Raw genomic sequence first — 18,251 nt, 5'->3', positions numbered from 1 at the left:
CAAGCTTGCATCTGGTTGAACATGCTGCTGTTGTGCACTACTGCTTGCAGTAGTCGTTGTTGCTTGATACAGTATGTAGCAGTAGTAACTCAAGTAAGGTCCAGTAATAAGTTGTGTAACATATGTTCTTGTTCATTAATAATATCATAAAGTTAGGAGCAAGGATTTAGAAGTCATGTGTCTGTCACGGACATCACAATTATGTTATGGGTTTGCGTTGATGAATGCCGATGGGACATCAGTGGTTGCTTGGATGTGACCATTTTATGGTGCTGACCGGTGAGTAGCATAACTGTGCATCTGTGGTAAAGTGAACGCTGCGCTGTGCTGCGAAAACCTTGATAACAATTAACCAACCATAAACAGAGTGACAGTGTCTCAAAGCGGGCATTTCCTCTAGACAAGTTAACTGTAATATGTACAAATCCTGGAGGTATATGTGCGATTCGCACAAAAAACTACACCGCTACATCTAAGAACCCCCCTAACATTGGAGCTGCTGTTAGACTTACACAATGTAGGTCTTCTTCGGGGCTTTCCTGCCACGCTTCCTGTTCGGGCTGCATGAATCAGCCATGAGATTAAAAGCATTAGCAAATTCCTCGTCTTCGTTGTTACAAAGTATTCTAGACTTTTCAGGGTTTTCGAGCAGCAGCTTGGCCACAAGGAAGCCCGCAATGGACCACGTTTGGAATAGTCGAGCTTGTTTGCCGATGAACCGCCCACGCTTAGTATCGTAGTATTCAGGCCATTTATCCGCGGAAATACGCCTCTCAGCCACCTCCACGGCTCTTGCTGCAATCTCAGGCCGGTTCATCTTGATACATGCCACCGTGAGCTGCCAAAAGAAAAACAAGAAACTGATTGACATTTACAATCAAGAGCAAATGGTGCTAAGTAATCAATCCAAACACTCGACAAGGTGGTTTGCATAGTACACATCAAAATTTCAAACATGATGCTTAAGTTGCAAACCTGCCACAACAATGTTGGCCAGGAACCTGCATTATGGTATGACCAAGGCCTGCAGCAAAACAAAATAAATGTTATGAGCAGATGCAAACGATCTGCAAGACTCGCAGAAGTAGGCAACAATCTAGGACTCACGTGTTTTTAGGGTCACTCCCTGTAATGTATTTCCACTCTTGATCCTCGAGAGCAGGATAACATATCTTCAATGGCATTTCTGCCACTAGATCAGACCATTTGGCTTCAACTAGATCCAGAATAGCATGGGATTGACGGGTTGTTGCCAAACTGCTTACTATAGACCACAAGTTCCCCAGAGAAAAGAATCGGAAATCCATGTGAGCTGGTTGCAGGTTTCCAATTAAGTAACCCCCTTCCGGAGGGATCCATTCAACTAGCCAGGGGGGAATCTGATCAGGATATATGTTAAACTTGTTGACAGCATCATAAGAATATTCTTCTGTTTTGTATCGATATATCTCATTTAGCTTTCTCTTGTCAAGCCAGTAATATTCCCTAATATGAAAAGAGAGCGCCATAAGCCTGTTATTTAGGGCACGGATCAAGTCAGCAGATCCATCTTCTGGGGTAAGCATCTCACGTGCACACAAGAGGGCTGAATAGAACAGTGACTGCACAAGAAATGAAAATGATATATGAGAAATCATGCATAAATAGCAGAAAGTAATCCTCACTCATCTACAGAATAGCACGGGAGGATCACGTGGCACTATTAACCATAATCTTAGAATGACCTGAATAACTATGTTTTTAAAGACAGGTGCTTCGATTGGCCAATATTTGTGGTTTCAGGCCAGAACTGTGCTCCGTGCAGTGAAATGAGTGACACCCAAAAAGAATTTAAGACATGTAAGAACTCTCTCATTCCTTGTGTAAAAATATACCAGACTCCATAACTGTATTTACTATTTAGTGCCTGTGCCATCGTCATATATGTTTGTGTTGGTATGGTTATGTGCTTTTTGCTGTTTGTTGTGTGTGTGTGTGTGTGATGTTTCACTGCGCTGTTACTTTCGGACATTTGTGCTACCTGAATCTCCAGTGGGTGTCCATGGATACCCATTCGACGATCCATCATGCAGGATCCATCAGTGACTAGCAATGTGGGGAACATGTCAAACCCATCAGCTAAGCAGAGCTTCAAGATCAATTTTATTCCAGTCTGGACATCGATTCTCTCATGAAATGAAAGATCTCCTGAACATTTTCCGTATGCCCTCAGTAATATGATCCACCATAGACCTGAAAACCATCATTAAGGCTCTTTTTTTATGCTATACGTGTATTAACAGAGTCAACATTACCTGAATTAAAAGGTTTATTAAAAAACCTTACCTGAATCAACTGGTGCCACACGGCCTATAGCAGCCTCCCCAAAATCAGGATCGAGGACTTCCTCAGTTGCGCCCTCTTCATCGCCTTCAAGCGGAACAACACGCACCTTGAAACTAGCTGGCATCAAGCCTTGCCCTGGACTGTGGCAGTCCATGGTTTTCTCCCAGCTCTATAGATGGTCAACAATCAGTTTTTACAAATTATTACAAGCTTCATACTCCCTCCGTTCCAAAATAAGTGTCTTAAGCTTAGTACAACTTTGTACTAAAGTTAGTACAAAGTTGAGACACTTATTTTGGGACGGAGGGAGTACATGATAGGCAGTACATTGAGCAGAATGGTATCCTGATTTGTTGCCTTCAACTAATAATTTCATATAGGTTGTGCTTAATCTTATTGGAACTGAGGAGCATCAGCATGAATGATTCAATTGCATACACATTATTATAACACAAGTAAGAGGAGCATCTGTATTGACAGACACCAACCGACCGAAATACTCCAACGAGTATGAAGGGTGGGTGACCTGGAGCTGGAGCGTGTGCAGGATGAAGTTGCGGACGATGTCGTACTCCCCCTTGAGCAGGAAGGCGATGCCCGAGGGCACGAAGTCCCGGATGAAGACCTGGTCGTAGTTGAGCGGGCTGGAGTCGTTGGGGTCGCAGGCGGCGATGGTGCCCACGGGGCTGCCGCAGTAGCTCACCACCGACTCCCGGAGCAGCGCCCACGCCTCCTCCTCCAGGTCGCTCGCCGCGCGCCGCCTCTGCTGCGGCGCGTGGTCGGCGGCGCCGTTCAAGTCCCTCCCGGCGACATCGCCGGCGGGAGCGGGAGGCTTGAGGGCGGGGTCATGGTCGTGCGCTCTCGTGTTGCTGCTGGGATGCAGCGAGCTGGCGGCGCGGGGAGGGCTCCGCCTCCTCCCGCCCTTCCTCCTCGCATGGGATCCGAACCCGACCCCGACCCTGAGGGAGGTGGGCCGCGGGGGCGCCGCGCCGGAGCATCCGAGATGCAGGCGCAGCGGGGCGGCAGCCTGTGCGATCCCCATGCGCTGGGAGGAGCCCTCGAATCGAACCGCAAAAGCGAAACTGACGGGATTGATTGGCTGTGCGGCGGGCACGAGGGGGATGCAAACAAAGGCGTTCGAGTGGGCGAAGCGAAGCGCCGTTTTGGCTTCTTGTCGCTGAGGCCGTCCGTCACGGAGGGGTGGGCGACGGGGAGGATCGGAGACCCGTGCGTGGCCACCACTCGGCGCTTCTCTCCGTCTACACGCCACGCCTCGATGCTCTCATCTAGTTTTGCCTCTATGAACGTTATCTTTTTTTTTCCAGGCAAATCAGAGAGCTTTTATTCAACAAAAGTGTTCTCCCGGCAATCAGCCAAAGGCTGGTCACCAAGAAGCTAGGAGTCTTTTCGAGCCAGCAATCGGTCGCATTCAGAGTGCATGCACGTTTTGCACAGAGATGCGCCGGTAGATTTGCTGTCCTGTTTACATGTTGAACCTCAAATACTGAAAAATCAAAAACTAGCTCTCCTATTTCATCTAGGATAGGGGCCACAATCGAACGTGAATTGCGGCGAGAATTCCACTAACTCCTGACAGTCGGTCTCCATTATCACATGCGATATGCCACGAAGTTTTGCAAAAAGCACTCCCTCTCGCAATGATAGAGCTTCCATAATCAATGGATCTGAAATGTCACCGAACGGCTTGCACCATGCGCCCGGTAGCGCTAACGCGGAGCGAGCAACACCACCCGCGCCTCCTCGGCCATCCGCCACATTGAGTGCACCATCCGTCGATATTTTGATCATACCTTGTTCAGGTGGTCGCCATCCGAAGCCTGGTAGAAGTGTAGCTTCTTTCCGCGGTAATTCCAGCAGCGCTAGGGCCTCCCTCGTCGACCTGATGGCTGCTGTTGGGTCTCTCCCTTCTTCCCCATGCTTGATCCGATTGCGAGAATGCCAGATCGTCCACATGATGGTAATAATCTTTGCTCGATCTTCATCTCTGACCCGGTCTCCACATAGGATGTCTCTGGCCCACGAGTGTGGGTGTAGTCGAGGAAGCCTCAGATCAAACCAAGCACAAGCTTTGTTCCAGAAGCGTCGTGCATGGGAACATTGAATGAGCGCATGCATGAGATCCTCCTCCCTTGCCAGACAAACTTTGCAAGTATCTAAGACTGCAATATGGCGATGCTTTAGAGTGCTTTCGTCCGGTAGGATCCCTCTCAGTACCCGCCACCAGAACACTCGAACTTTTGGGATCACTTTGAGTTTCCACAAGGCCGTCCACATCTGTTTATCATCTCGAGAAGCGCCGGTAGCCGTCCCTTCCTCTAGAGCAAAGCGCTCGTTCTGAGTCATTAGAGCACGGTACGCCGATTTAACACTGTAGTTGCCTGATCGTTCAAAAGCCCAAGCATAGAAATCCTCTCCTCCTCCCCTTCTGATTAGGATGTTAAGAATGGCATCAGCATCCGGGGCGATGAAGGTTGTCCTAATCAGATCCTGCCTCCACGTCCAGTTATCAATATCAATGAGATCTGAAACTGTCTGAACCGGCGTGTTTGGAGGTTTTAGCAGAGGTGACATAGATATGGTTCCTGGAATCCACTTGTCCTGCCATACATCGATGGATCTCCCATCTCCAACTCTCTTGATAAGGCCCGCTTGCAGTGCTTCCCTGCCAGCAATGATGGCTCGCCAAGTCGCTGACGCTGACTTTGGAACAGAAGCATGCAAGAAATTTGTGTCCGGAAAGTACCGGCCTTTCATTACTCTTGCGCAAAGAGAATTAGGGTTAGTCATAAACCGCCAACCATGCTTCCCGAGCAGCGCAAGATTGAACTGATGAGGGTCACGAAACCCCATACCACCTTGGTGAAGGAAATATGCCCTAGAGGCAATAATAAAGTTATTATTTATTTCCTTATAATCATGATAAATGTTTATTATTCATGCTAGAATTGTATTAACCGGAAACATAATACATGTGTGAATACATAGACAAACAAAGTGTCACTAGTATGCCTCTACTTGACTAGCTCGTTAATCAAAGATGGTTATGTTTCCTAACCATGAACAATGAGTTGTTATTTGATTAACGAGGTCATATCATTAGTTGAATGATCTGATTGACATGACCCATTCCATTAGCTTAGCACCCGATCGTTTAGTATGTTGCTATTGCTTTCTTCATGACTTATACATGTTCCTATGACTATGAGATTATGCAACTCCCGTTTGCCGGAGGAACACTTTGGGTGCTACCAAACGTCACAACGTAACTGAGTGATTATAAAGGAGCATTACAGGTGTCTCCAAAGGTAGATATTGGGTTGGCGTATTTTGAGATTAGGATTTGTCACTCCGATTGTCGGAGAGGTATCTCTGGGCCCTCTCGGTAATACACATCACATAAGCCTTGCAAGCATTACAACTAAATTGGTAGTTGTGAGATGATGTATTACGGAACGAGTAAAGAGACTTGCCGGTAACGAGACTGAACTAGGTATTGGATACCGACGATCGAATCTCGGGCAAGTAACATACCAATGACAAAGGGAACAACGTATGTTGTTATGCGGTCTGACCGATAAAGATCTTCGTAGAATATGTAGGAGCCAATATGGGCATCCAGGTCCCGCTATTGGTTATTGACCGGAGACGTGTCTCGGTCATGTCTACATTGTTCTCGAACCCGTAGGGTCCGCACGCTTAAGGTTACGATGACAGTTATATTATGAGTTTATGCATTTTGATGTACCGAAGGTTGTTCGGAGTCCCGGATGTGATCACGGACATGACGAGGAGTCTCGAAATGGTCGAGACATAAAGATTGATATATTGGAAGCCTATGTTTGGACATCGGAAGTGTTCCGGGTGAAATCGGGATTTTACCGGAGTACCGGGAGGGTTACCGGAACCCCCCGGGAGCCATATGGGCCTTCATGGGCCTTAGTGGAAAGGTGAAAGGGCTGCCCACAAGGGCTGCGCGCCTCCCCCCTTCCCCTAATCCTATTAGGACTAGGAGAGGTGGCCGGCCACCCTTCTCCCCCTTTCCCCCTTGGGAATCCTAGTTGGAATAGGATTGGGGGGGGGGGGGGGAGTCCTACTCCCGGAAGGAGTAGGACTCCTCCTGCGCCTCTCTCTCTGGCCGGCGCCCCCCTGCCCCCTTGGCTCCTTTATATACTAAGGTAGAGGCACCCCAAAAGACAACAAGTTGATCCACGTGATCTATTCCTTAGCCGTGTGCGGTGCCCCCTGCCACCATATTCCTCGATAATACTGTAGCGGAGTTTAGGCGAAGCCCTGCTGCTGTAGTTCATCAAGATCGTCACCACGCCGTCGTGCTGACGGAACTCTTCCCCGACACTTTGCTGGATCGGAGTCTGGGGATCGTCATCGAGCTGAACGTGTGCTCGAACTCGGAGGTGCCGTAGTTTCGGTGCTTGATCGGTTGGATCGTGAAGACGTACGACTACTTCCTCTACGTCGTGTCAGCGCTTCCGCAGTCGGTCTGCGTTGGGTACGTAGACAACACTCTCCCGTCTCGTTGCTATGCATCACATGATCTTGCGTGTGCGTAGGAAATTTTTTGAAATTACTACGTTCCCCAACACTTGGCACTTTGGGGTAGCCAGCTTCTTCCAGGAAACCCAATGCAACGCATTTTTGTCAATAGAGCTGCTCCAGAAAAATTTGGCCATTGGTGAAGTCAAACTCTTGCACACCTTCTTTGTCAATAAGAATGTACTCATTGAGTACGTGGGAATCGCCTGAACAACTGATTTCAGCAATGTTTCACGACCTGCGCATGCAAGTAGTTTCTCAGACCATCCCTGTATCTTCCCGCGAGCTCTCTCCCCGATGTGGTCGAAAGTACCGCTTGTGATGCGGCCAACCGCCGTGGGTAGCCCCAGGTAACGCTCGCTAAAGGCCTCGACGTCGATGTTGAGAACCGATTTAAGCTGCTGTTTGAGCTGGGCCGGCATGTTGGAGCTGAAATAAATAGCACTCTTAGTACGATTAACACACTGACCCGATGCTTCCCCGTAAATTCTGAGGATGTCATTCAATCTCTCTGCACTTTGGGTGGTTGCAGTAATGAAGATCAAGCTGTCGTCCACGAACAGCAAGTGTGACACCCATGGCGATCTGTAGCTCACTCTTATACCTCTATCGATGTGCCCATTATTGTAAAATTTCAGCAAAGAGGAGAAACCCTCCGCACAGAGTAGAAAAAGGAAAGGTGACGCCGGGTCACCTTGTCTCAACCCACGCGAGGGTGTAAAGAAGGGCAGCAGCTCCCCGTTTACCCGGACTGAGAAGCGTACCGAAGATACACACTTCATGATCAGCCGGACAAAGACCATGTTGAAACCCAACTTCGTAAGAATAGCCTCAAGAAAATGCCATTCGACACGGTCATACGCTTTCATCATGTCTAGTTTAATTGGACAAGCATAGTTCTTCCCTTTTTTCCGCCTTCTCATTGTGTGCACACTCTCATATGCAACTAGGACATTGTCAGTTATGAGCCGTCCAGCGATGAACGCGCTTTGTTCTTCACTGATTATCACATCCATATATGCTCTCATTCGGTTCGTCACACACTTTGAAGCAATCTTGTATAGAACCGAGCATAATGCAATGGGTCTGTACTGCGATATGAACTGGGGATGCCGTACCTTGGGGATCAAAGTGATAGAAGTGTCGTTCAAACCCACTGGTAGTTCTCCACCGTTTAGAAAATCCAACACTGCCGCAGTTACTGCCTCACCTACTAAGCTCCAGTGACGCTGATAAAACCCCACAGTGAAACCGTCTACCTCCGGTGCTTTGGAGGGAGCCATTTGAAACAAGGCTGCCCTGACTTCCGCCGCCGTATAGGGTTTTGTTAATTCCACGTTCATGTCATCCGTGACCTTAACTGGAACATGAGTGAGCAGCTCGGTAGAATCCATAAAACCTTGGGATTCATATAAATTCCTATAGAATGCTTGAACCTCACTCTTATCTTCCTCTTCATTTGCGCAAACCGAGCCATCCGCTCGACATAAACCTTGTATTTTGTTAATACGTTTCCTTTGAGCTGCCTGAGCCTGGAAGTATGCAGTATTACGATCGCCTTCTCTCAGCCAAGGAACACGAGAACGCTGCCGTAGCCAAATCTCCTCCTGGTGAAGGGCCTCGCGCAGCTGTCGGACCACAGTTTTTTCCTCCTCCGTTGGCCCTCGTCCCACCGAACGACACCGAAGATTGTCGAGTCTTTTATGTAGCTGTCTGACTCGGCGAGTTAAGCAGCCAAACTCACGAGACCCCCAAGGTTCAAGCGTTTCCTTCAGATGATGCAGTGAGTCCGCAATACCTTGGAGACCCGGACCTCTATTTGCCTCTTGCCACGCTGCAGCAACTATACGGTCATAGTCCACATGCGATGACCACACGTTCTCATATCGAAACTGTCTCTTTGCTCGTGACATGTTCGTAAGCTTTTCCTTTATCTCCGCTACAACAAAACAATGATCTGATTCAACAGAAGGTAAGTGTCTGACTCTGATGTATTAAAAGCGTTGCCGGAACTCTTCATTGGCAAAGGCTCTATCCAGCCTCGCCTTGACATTTGCATCACCTGCCTGCCGATTGTCCCAGGTGTAAGCTGTGCCTGACCACCCCAAATCTTGGAGGGCCACCTCATCGGTAACTTCTCTGAAAGCTCTCGTTTGTCTCTCAAGCCTAGTTGCCCGACTGAAGTGTTCGTTAGCATAGAGAGTTTCATTAAAATCACCCATACAAATCCAGGCCGCATGCGGCATGGTGTACAAAGTACATAGGAAACGCCAACTATGATGTCTATCTTCAGCTCGGGGCGCTCCATAAAAACCAGTAAACCTCCACTGAAAGGAGTTTTGATCTTTGTATTTAACAGTAGCATCAATATGTCCATAACTATAGTTTTTCAGATCAACAATAACATCATGTGACCAAAAGAGCCCGATGCCACCACTAAGGCCTACACTATCCACTGCAAAGCACCCGCCGAAGCCTAGATGTCTTTGCAAGTCCTCAACTCTCTTCCCCTTAATTTTTGTTTCCATGGCAAAGAGAAGAGTGGGTCCTTCTAGCTTCACAATGCTGCAAAGCTCTCGAACCGCCTCGGGGTTCCCAAGCCCCCAGCAGTTCCATGAGAGGCAATTCATTGGGCTGGGCAGGACCGGTCACCGGTCTCTGCCGAGTTGTCAGGCATAGGCCTCTTCTTCTTTGGTTCCCGAACAAGATCCTCATCATCTTCTCCACCTGCAGTGCTTGTACTCGGATCTAGATTTTCTGGAGTTTGTGCTGCCGTAAGAAGCAACTGCTTCGGTTGATATACTGCGGTCGGTCCCTCCTTTCTCTTATAGCGAGTGTTCTCTTTGTTCTTCAAGGGCGAGACCACCTCCTCCCCCGCATCTTGCTTGGATTTTGTTCTAGAATTCCTCGTCTCTTGCTTGCTGTTATGGTCAGACTTCTGGCCCCTGGAGGAATTTTCGCTACCTGCTGGATACCTGTTCTCATCAGGAGCTCGCAGTGTTGGCCCAAACGGAAGCTCTTCCTTCTCATCACGTGTTCCTGGGTTAGAGCAGTAAAGATCCGAATGGCCCAGCCGCCCACAAGAGAAATAGAAGTATGGGATTTGTTCATATTGTATGTCATAAGAATCCACCTTCTTTCTCCTCGCCGAATCAATAAGCACCCATCTCCTCATTGGTTTATTGACCTCCACCGATACTTTAGCTCGGAGGTAGTCTCCGTTGTGATCAAACTTAGCAATCTGAACCTCTTTATCTATCATCCTGGCTATTGGGAGGCTCCATGCATCATCTCTCAAATTATAGGGTAAATTAAGAACCCTAGCCCAAACCTGCAGGCGATCGAACTTGACCTCATCTGGGCGCATGCACTCTTCAAACTCGGCCAAGATGACCGCATTCTTGTTGATGTGCCAAGGCGATCCTGCCCAAACTCTGTCACGGTCTCGCTGGGACTCAAATTCAGCCACAAACATATTCGCTCCAGTCGAGCGGAACTGCAGTCCTCTAGGGTTTCCCCAAGCCGGTCGCAAAGCATTGCCAATGATGTGTATATGATACTGATTGCGGTACAGAACCTTACCAGCCAGCAACCACTTCACCGGAGCACCATCCAGATGGTCATCTATGACGAGAGGAGTCGCCTCCTCCTCGGATATGTCCAGCTTTCCCAGCGCTTCCTCAAGTTTCTCCCTCGCCGATCTGGTATTATTCGATCCCGAGTTCGCCTGCGGCGGAGACGTCTCCGCCGCGGGTGGTGTAGCCATCACCCTCGCCGAGTCCTTCGGGCGGCCCGCCGATGAGATCCGCGGCCGCCGATTGGTTTCCACGTCGAAACCCTAGCGCCGCCAGGGAGCCCTAGGTTTCGGGGAAAAAGTAGTCCTCTATGAACGTTATCAATCAGTTGCTTTTCCAAATTCAAAAAGGCCATACATACAAATACAAGAATAATCCAAAGGCTAAATAAGTACAAATGTGAGATCGTACAATGCTGTACAAGTCAGCAAGTGTTACGTTCTCCCACAATGCTCTCCAGCCCTAGCGTCAGATCCTAAAATGTCAATCAGCCAACTATTCCCCATCCCACGATGTTATAAACTGAACAGCAGCTGCTGCGGGAAAGACTTTCAGCTTCCACCTACATACATCGTCAAGATGCCGATCTCAATGTCCGCCGTCATCGTGATCATTGTCGTTGTCGCCTTCATAGTACTCGTCGTCACGATGAACCTGCTTGTCTTGGGTATGCTCTGCATGACATAATACACACTTCTGTAAGAAAATAGAAATATGATGGCACGGTTCAGAAGGACTGGAGACAATACCAGGCAAGGAGCTGGCTGAATGAAGAAGAATACAACCAATTTAAGAATAAATAGATAACAAAATGGACCGCATTTATTTCATTTCAGGGGAAATTTCTCATTATGTGGCGCGCACATGCTTCGAGAGGACAATGGCGAGTTAGCACGGAGAAATCATCAAGTTTTTACTTGTCCATATGAGCACTGCAAGACATGCCAGAGGTATTTCACTTACGATCAACACGTTCATCAGGATCCAGCTCGTCTTCATCAAAATCCGGGACATAGAAATCGGGTGGAACCTGCAAAATAAACTCATTATGTATCCGGTCTCTGCTCAGAAACAACAAACTACACTATCCTGGTGGAAGCAAGAAAGTTAAAGACAACAAAAGACGCAAAGGCATATTATAGTCTTCACATGGTATCCATCCCCGGTTTCAATTGGGATGTTTCAACAATCAACATGTGGACGAGAATACAAACTAACCTCTTGCATCTGAACGCCAGGTGCATGTTGTATGGCCCGCAAACTCTCCATTACTTGCACTTTGATTGAACTGAGATACGTCTTACTATTCAAGTTGTCCTGGTCCATTCATCAATAGGAAGACAAATATCATTTGCACATCTACACACCTCTAAAGAAAGAAATTGATATTCTAGTTAAGCGTACCCAACATATAAAAACATGACACACCAAACAACAGTTAAATCCACAACACCAGGCAGGCATAGAGTTAGAAAGATCAGTCAGAAAGGTTCATACCATGTTCAGATTTGGTACTTTCAATGTATAATCTGGACCGAAGTATTCAATGTATTCATTGTCAGGGATCTCTGCAAAGAAAATGCCATGTAAAACTCCGGACAATGGATAACCACTAAGGAAGAATTGCTTATGGAGAGTAGTTCTATAAGGGAAGAGTATTGGGACAATATTGGATTTATTTTCACTTTTCACCTTACAAGATCAAGAAAAGAAGAAAAAGAATACAAGAAAAATGCCGCTATATTGAAGGATTATACTAGCTACTGTCACTCAAACCAACAAGGTTAAGGGGAGCAGAACAAACAAATGAGATACCATTTGGGAGTTCTGTGTCTAGAAGAACCCCAGTTTCAACAGCCCAACAGCGTGCTACATTCTCTTTGGTGTACCCACCACCTCCTGTCACCTGCATGTTTGAAAATACATGAATATCCTAGAAAGAGCAAAAATAATCATACAATGATAGTTTTCTCCCTTACCAGCAGCGGGATTTTAAATTTCTTAACAAACTTTACACATTCAGCATGGCCTGTTTATGGAAACAGATCAAGTTAGTAAGTATAATAATAGATTATCCGAGTGAGTTAGCTCAATGAAACTAAAGTCCAAAGGACCCAAATACCATCAACGCAAGAAAATTCTCAGAATACACAAATTCAACAGTGGGGACAAGGTAATCACGGTTAGTTTATACATCTGATGTTTTGCCAAATCTATAGTAGCACGTAATATCAAGTTTTAGAGAGTACCTTCTATTGAAAGATTGAAACACCCTAGGCGGTCTCGCGCCAATGAATCAGCCCCACATTGAAGAACAATAGCACCTGGCAGATATGTCTCAACAACTTTGGCAATAATCTACATGATAAGCAACATTACGTACCTCCATAAGAGTAGAGAACAAGAACAAGAATAAACATAAAGTAATGCACATCGACTTTTACCGTTTTAAAAAGCCGAGTAAAGCTGCTGTCATCTATGCCATCTTTAAGTGGGATGTTGATTGCATAATATCTTCCTTCCCTGTCTCCTATATCCTTCAAAATGACAGCCAGGTAAATTGATATGAAGAGCACATCCTTATAAAATGAAGCTAAATTTTTTAAAGCTCTCATCATCATTACTTAACAGCACGTGATATTGAACTATTTAAAAACAAAGCAAGATGCAGGCTCTGCAAGTGCCATTTTTTTCAGCATGTTAATAAATAGAAAAGCGCACATTTCTGCTCATATCGAACCTTGCCATTCCTCTATGTGAGTTACAAACTCTAGTTGATGAGATAATTTTGATTGGAGAACTCGCAACTCAATCAAAGACAATTGCGTAAAGAAACCCTTCCACTCATACAGATGCACGCATAAAATATGTGCAAAAATAGCATTATGGCAAAAGTAAAGACCCAATACAAAAACGATAAAGTGAATCTTCAAGTGATGGTTCAAGCATGACCGCAAGGGTTGTGTTGGTCAGTTGACAGCTTCTATTCTTCTAAGCTCAGATGATAATACATGCATCAGAATGAAGAACATCCTTTTTGGCACTACCGCTTATCAAATATAGATCATAAACCTCCACCATTCCCAAATATGATGCTGGCTATTTGGATAGAATACCGCACCAAGATTGTCCAGTAATAGAGACAAGAGTTCAATGATAAAAGTCACATACTTACATGTTCTACTTCTAGGTGGACAGGAGAGAGTGAAGAAAAGAAGAAACTGAAGTATGTCACGATGGTTCCTAAAATTATTGATTACCTCCAGTACCATCAGCTTTGAGTAATATTATGCTAAAACCCATTGTAACTCAGTTTGTAAATGTCTCTTCTATTTCATACAATTGAGAGTTCATATTCCAACTTTAATCGACATAAGTAAATAGGGGACAACAAACACCATAAAACTCATGCCCAATATTGAGCACAAACTAAGATACAAACTGAAAATAATAGCGATGAACTACTGAGAAATTAAGTAAAAGCAACTACATAAAATGTATATTCATAAAGCTTGTCAGTGGAACATTACCTTAATATCACCTGTGCCAGGAAAGAACATGTCACCATACTTGTGGAAACTTACAGTCATTACCCTGCAAATATGTATAGACAAAATCAGATTGGAAATCTAAAGGCTCTCAAAGAGACAGCGGCATTACTATACAGCAACCTCACACTAGACAGAGCCAGAGATTAGCAACTAAAATGAATATATGGTGATAACAAAAGAGTAGGCATCTATGGAGGCTCTGAAGATCAGTGAGACACATCCTATCAACAATTACAGTCATGTATTTTACTATCCATAAAAGCATGAACCTGTCAGTGAAATAGAAGGCTTCTTCAACTCCATCTCCATGATGGACATCAATGTCAATATAGAGAACCCTAGCATGATACTTGAGAAGCTCCAGAATTCCCAAAACCAGGTCATTAATGTAGCAGAAGCCTGATGCCTCACACTTCTTTGCATGATGCAGCCCACCAGCCCAATTAATAGCAATATCACATGTTTTATGATTTAGTCTTCGAGCCGCATCTGAAAAATAAAGAAATGCTTAGAGAGATCACAAAACAGAAAGAAGCATTGGCAATTTTCCTATTACCTAGAGTTCCTCCAGCATAGATTTGGCAGAACTCAAACAAATCATCAAAGACCGGGCAGTCCTCTCCAAGGTTGTCTGGGACAATGATTACAATGACGAAGTCAGATAAGTGAAGTAAGAATACCCTAAATACATGGAGATGTGATTTTTAGCAATTCCATTTAGTACAACAGGCATATTGTGGAAATTATAGCAGACAGTTCTTCATTTAAGTGCAAACAGCTAAGCTTCCATTTGGATACAACAATTTGTTGAGAGATCAGACCATCTTACTGTGTTCCGCTTCTATTTTAAGCATACATCCAAAGACCTAAGCTAATATAGCACTACCTTAGATTCAGGTAAATCATTTTGGGAGTTTTGGGTTAGGTGTCAGAAGTTACGCAAGTTTGACCAAATGCTGCTGGCGTTTGGTTCATATAAACAACTGTGGCGAGCCACAAATTCTTAGGCACATGGCACATGGTCCACTCGTCATACACATGTTCTAACCAAGTTTTGACATGATTTTTTTACAGCTAAATATAAGCAAGCAATATATGCGGCGTGTATTTTATTGTGAAAATAGCAAAGCCTGGGAGAGTAGTCTGTAAAAGAGAAAAATATAATCATTCATACATCTAGTTAATTCACTTGCATACAAGTGCTGGGTATCAGGAGTTATTCGGTGCAAGAATTCCACATAATCAGCAGAATGGAACTGCGCAAGCTCTGTTGGATATGCTTTGTGGGGTCTCTGCAAAATCCAATGGGAGCAAAATAAGGTAAGCGACACATTTAAACAATTCATAATTACAAAGAAAGGGGATGAACAATAATTCAATACCGACATATATCTCCATTTTCTTGTGAAGATCATATGATAACACGAGATGGTGTGTCATGCAAAGGCGATGCGGTTTCATCGGGTGATTTGGCCCAAAGTACACATTGCCAACATCCCCTGAGATGTTCGGTCACAGAAAAGTAACCAAGTAAGCAATCATAAAAGGTTGAACAGCAAAAAAACTTATATAGTGTTGAAGGTGTGTGGATTTTCTACAAACAACACAGTTAAGGAACTAGTCATGAGAACCAAATCAAATAACTAGCGCAGAAATTTTTACCATTTGACTTCCTTATCGACCAAGAATGAAGCATACACTAATGCAAATTTTACAATGCACCTACGGCTAGGGTTGAACAACTCAAGGAAATAGTAGGCCAAAGAACAGGGACACACCAATTCTAGTTGAACAGATCACAATGGCACGTAGCATCAAGTAATTTTCCTTGTCGCATAACCATAGCACAGGATTCGACTGCAATGACCCATGCTGACGTCTTGCCACTACAAATCGGCGAAACAAGCACAACATACCACTATGCCCACACAGTATTTCCCCCTACTTTCGAAATTGCCAGATGAGACACCTAGGAGGAGTAAGAGTAACGAATTGCGACTAGGGGAGAACTAGGTATGAACGGTGGTTGGTTGGGGGGTGGGGTTGCAGAAGAGGGGGCGTAGGGAACATACCATCGTAGAAATAGGATATCCTGTCTTTCTCCAACATGACCGCGCTCTCCAGCGGCCGCCTGCCTCTACAGGCGGAGGCGGCGCCAAATGGGGGCAGCCGGGGAAGCCGACAGCGAGTTCGCGACGGCGGAGGCGGAGGCGGCGGCGGAAGTTGGGGCGGTCGTGCGTGAGGAGGAAGGGGAAAACCGAGCGAGGCGATGGCTCTGGGGAACGTTCTGGACCGGCATGGACAGTCAGGATCGTGTTGGTACCATGATCGAACGGTCAAAGTTATTGCGCGGGTGAATTATTTCGCCTCGATTGGTACTCAAAGGTACTGGGTTTTTTTTTAGTTGGAAGTACTGCTATTTCTGATTCTGTACAAAATACTGTATTACTCCCCATTAGTTAGGCCTTGTTTGGATACGTGGGATTAGCCAAACCAGTTTTCCGTGAACTCATATAACTGTCTAACAAACTAAAACCATGTTTGGACCCTCCAACAAAAACGTGGATAACTAAAATTCTGTTTTCACAAAGCCAGGAAAGTAGGTTTTATCAAAAACGTCTAATAGTCGTTTTTCAGAAAACAAGATTACAGAAAACTCTCCATAACTGACTTGTTTCTCTCCGCTCGTTCCTCAACAAACACATTGGCGCCAACTATTCCTTCCCGCAGCTACCTCCACGCGCTGTTTTTTCCATCGCCGATGAGGACGAAGGTGCCAAGGACGGTGCAGAGCATCCATGAGCTTGCCCTTGACGACGACGCAGGCGAGGCCGACGTACATGTCCTTCTTCTTGGGCTCCGGTGGGCCCACTACAAAAGCCGTAGGGCACCCCTGCAGGAGCCGTGGAAATCCACTGCCGGCGTCGCGCGTGCGTCGTTTCGTCAAAGCCAAAGTGTAGGCGAGCTGTAGCTTCTATGAGTTGGGGACGAAGGAGTAACTGGACACAAAGAGGGGAGCCGCTTGGAAGTGGTGTTGGTGACAGGAGGCAACGGCGACGATGAATTGGAGATTTGGAAGCTGCCGTCCGGCCAGATTGAAGAAAGTGGCCAGCTTTGGAAAGGCCACCAGCTCACAGGTAGAAGAATACGTAGAAAATACAAATATTTTTTTTCTGGAAGAGAGGGAATAGTTGCAGCCGATCAGTCTCCAAACAAGGATCTATGTACGCTGGTTTCAGGCTTTCCTTCACCCAAACAAAGTTTTCCTTGAATCGATTATGCACAGAAAAATAAGTAATGCCGGTTTAGCAAAAAATCAGCTTAAAACTTGTTTTCCTAAAACCCAGGGCTAATATTCACTATCCAAACAACCACTTAGTCTTCGTCGGTCTAAAAACAACTGCTACTCAAACGAATGTATGTAACGAAATACGTTTAGATATCTTCGCTTGAGCACTAGTTATATTTAGATATAGCGAGTATTTTCTGAACTAATGAAATGTACTCAAGGGTCTAACTTAGCCGAACCATTCTTTTGGTCAAACATTTTAGCCGAGCCTGTAGGAACATCAGGGTTCTATAACTTGCGGCTGGATTCAGTTTATTTTATAAACATCTAGGTGGCTAAATCAACATATTTAATTTAGTATGTATATAGTAGTTAATAAATGATATTTATAATTTTGGTCCAATCTAAACACAAGCAAACTTGAGACCATACCATGTTATCTCAGCTTATGCTTCTTTACTCAGGGAAATTAAATTAAATATTTGTAGGGGAATTAGTATTATTCATGTGTAGCCGGCATCAGAACATTGTTCATGACTATATGGATAAGTATGCCCACACAAAACAATTGAAAAATCATGGATATCGCCTAGAGGGGGTGCATAGGCGCTTTAAGATAATTACGGTTTAGCCTTGAACAAATGCAAAATAAAACTAGCGTTTAATTTGTCAAGCACAAAACCTAAATTGACTAGGCTCACCTATGTGTACCAACAACTTATGCTAAGTAAGATAAACAACTAAGTGATAGCAAGATATATATCATGTCATATTATGGCTATTGCAAAGTAAAGTGCATAATTAAAGAGCTCGGGTAAGAGATAACCAAGGCACGCGGAGATGACGTTGTATCCCCAAGTTCACACCCTTGCAGATACTAATCTTCGTTTGGAGCGGCGTGGAGGCACAATGCTTCCCAAGAAGCCATTAGGGCCACCG

General features: G+C 45.4%; 2 protein-coding genes across 2 annotated transcripts; both read right to left on the bottom strand.

The window, feature by feature from the left end:
• Positions 1-368: 368 nt before the first annotated feature.
• LOC125538026 (neutral/alkaline invertase 3, chloroplastic) lies at positions 369-3,569 on the bottom strand. Its single transcript, XM_048701334.2, has 6 exons — positions 2,852-3,569; positions 2,326-2,494; positions 2,021-2,232; positions 1,108-1,601; positions 976-1,024; positions 369-838 (listed from the first exon to the last, which is right to left on the bottom strand). Exons 1-6 carry the CDS (start codon positions 3,365-3,367, stop codon positions 509-511), a joined length of 1,770 nt encoding a protein of 589 aa, XP_048557291.1. The 5' UTR covers positions 3,368-3,569; the 3' UTR covers positions 369-508.
• Positions 3,570-10,783: 7,214 nt separating this feature from the next.
• HDA9 (histone deacetylase 9) lies at positions 10,784-16,333 on the bottom strand. The gene is made up of 14 exons (XM_048701335.2): positions 16,096-16,333; positions 15,410-15,522; positions 15,198-15,315; positions 14,580-14,654; positions 14,293-14,512; positions 14,003-14,066; positions 12,917-13,009; positions 12,722-12,830; positions 12,452-12,501; positions 12,288-12,378; positions 11,970-12,040; positions 11,691-11,789; positions 11,436-11,502; positions 10,784-11,146 (listed from the first exon to the last, which is right to left on the bottom strand). The coding sequence occupies exons 1-14, from the start codon at positions 16,130-16,132 to the stop codon at positions 11,061-11,063; spliced, it is 1,293 nt and encodes a 430-aa protein (XP_048557292.1). The 5' UTR covers positions 16,133-16,333; the 3' UTR covers positions 10,784-11,060.
• Between the last annotated feature and the right edge of the window lie 1,918 nt (positions 16,334-18,251).

Source organism: Triticum urartu, chromosome 2A (assembly GCF_056163025.1).
Source record: "Triticum urartu cultivar PI428250 chromosome 2A, HENAU_Tu73, whole genome shotgun sequence".
Lineage (NCBI taxonomy): Eukaryota > Viridiplantae > Streptophyta > Magnoliopsida > Poales > Poaceae > Triticum > Triticum urartu.
This window is presented reverse-complemented; position numbering and strand designations above follow the sequence as displayed.

Excerpts from the sequence above, each read along its gene's own strand:
- HDA9 (XM_048701335.2), bottom strand. The coding sequence starts at position 16,132 with ATGTTGGAGAAAGACAGGATATCCTATTTCTACGATG. Across the intron at positions 15,316-15,409 it reads ACAAGAAAATGGAGATATAT|AGACCCCACAAAGCATATCC; the intron begins GTCGGTATTGAA and ends TGGATTTTGCAG. Across the intron at positions 13,010-14,002 it reads CTGGCACAGGTGATATTAAG|GATATAGGAGACAGGGAAGG; the intron begins GTAATGTTCCAC and ends GTCATTTTGAAG.
- LOC125538026 (XM_048701334.2), bottom strand. The coding sequence starts at position 3,367 with ATGGGGATCGCACAGGCTGCCGCCCCGCTGCGCCTGCATCTCGGATGC. Across the intron at positions 2,495-2,851 it reads TGCACACGCTCCAGCTCCAG|AGCTGGGAGAAAACCATGGA; the intron begins GTCACCCACCCT and ends GACCATCTATAG. Across the intron at positions 1,602-2,020 it reads GACACCCACTGGAGATTCAG|TCACTGTTCTATTCAGCCCT; the intron begins GTAGCACAAATG and ends TTTCTTGTGCAG.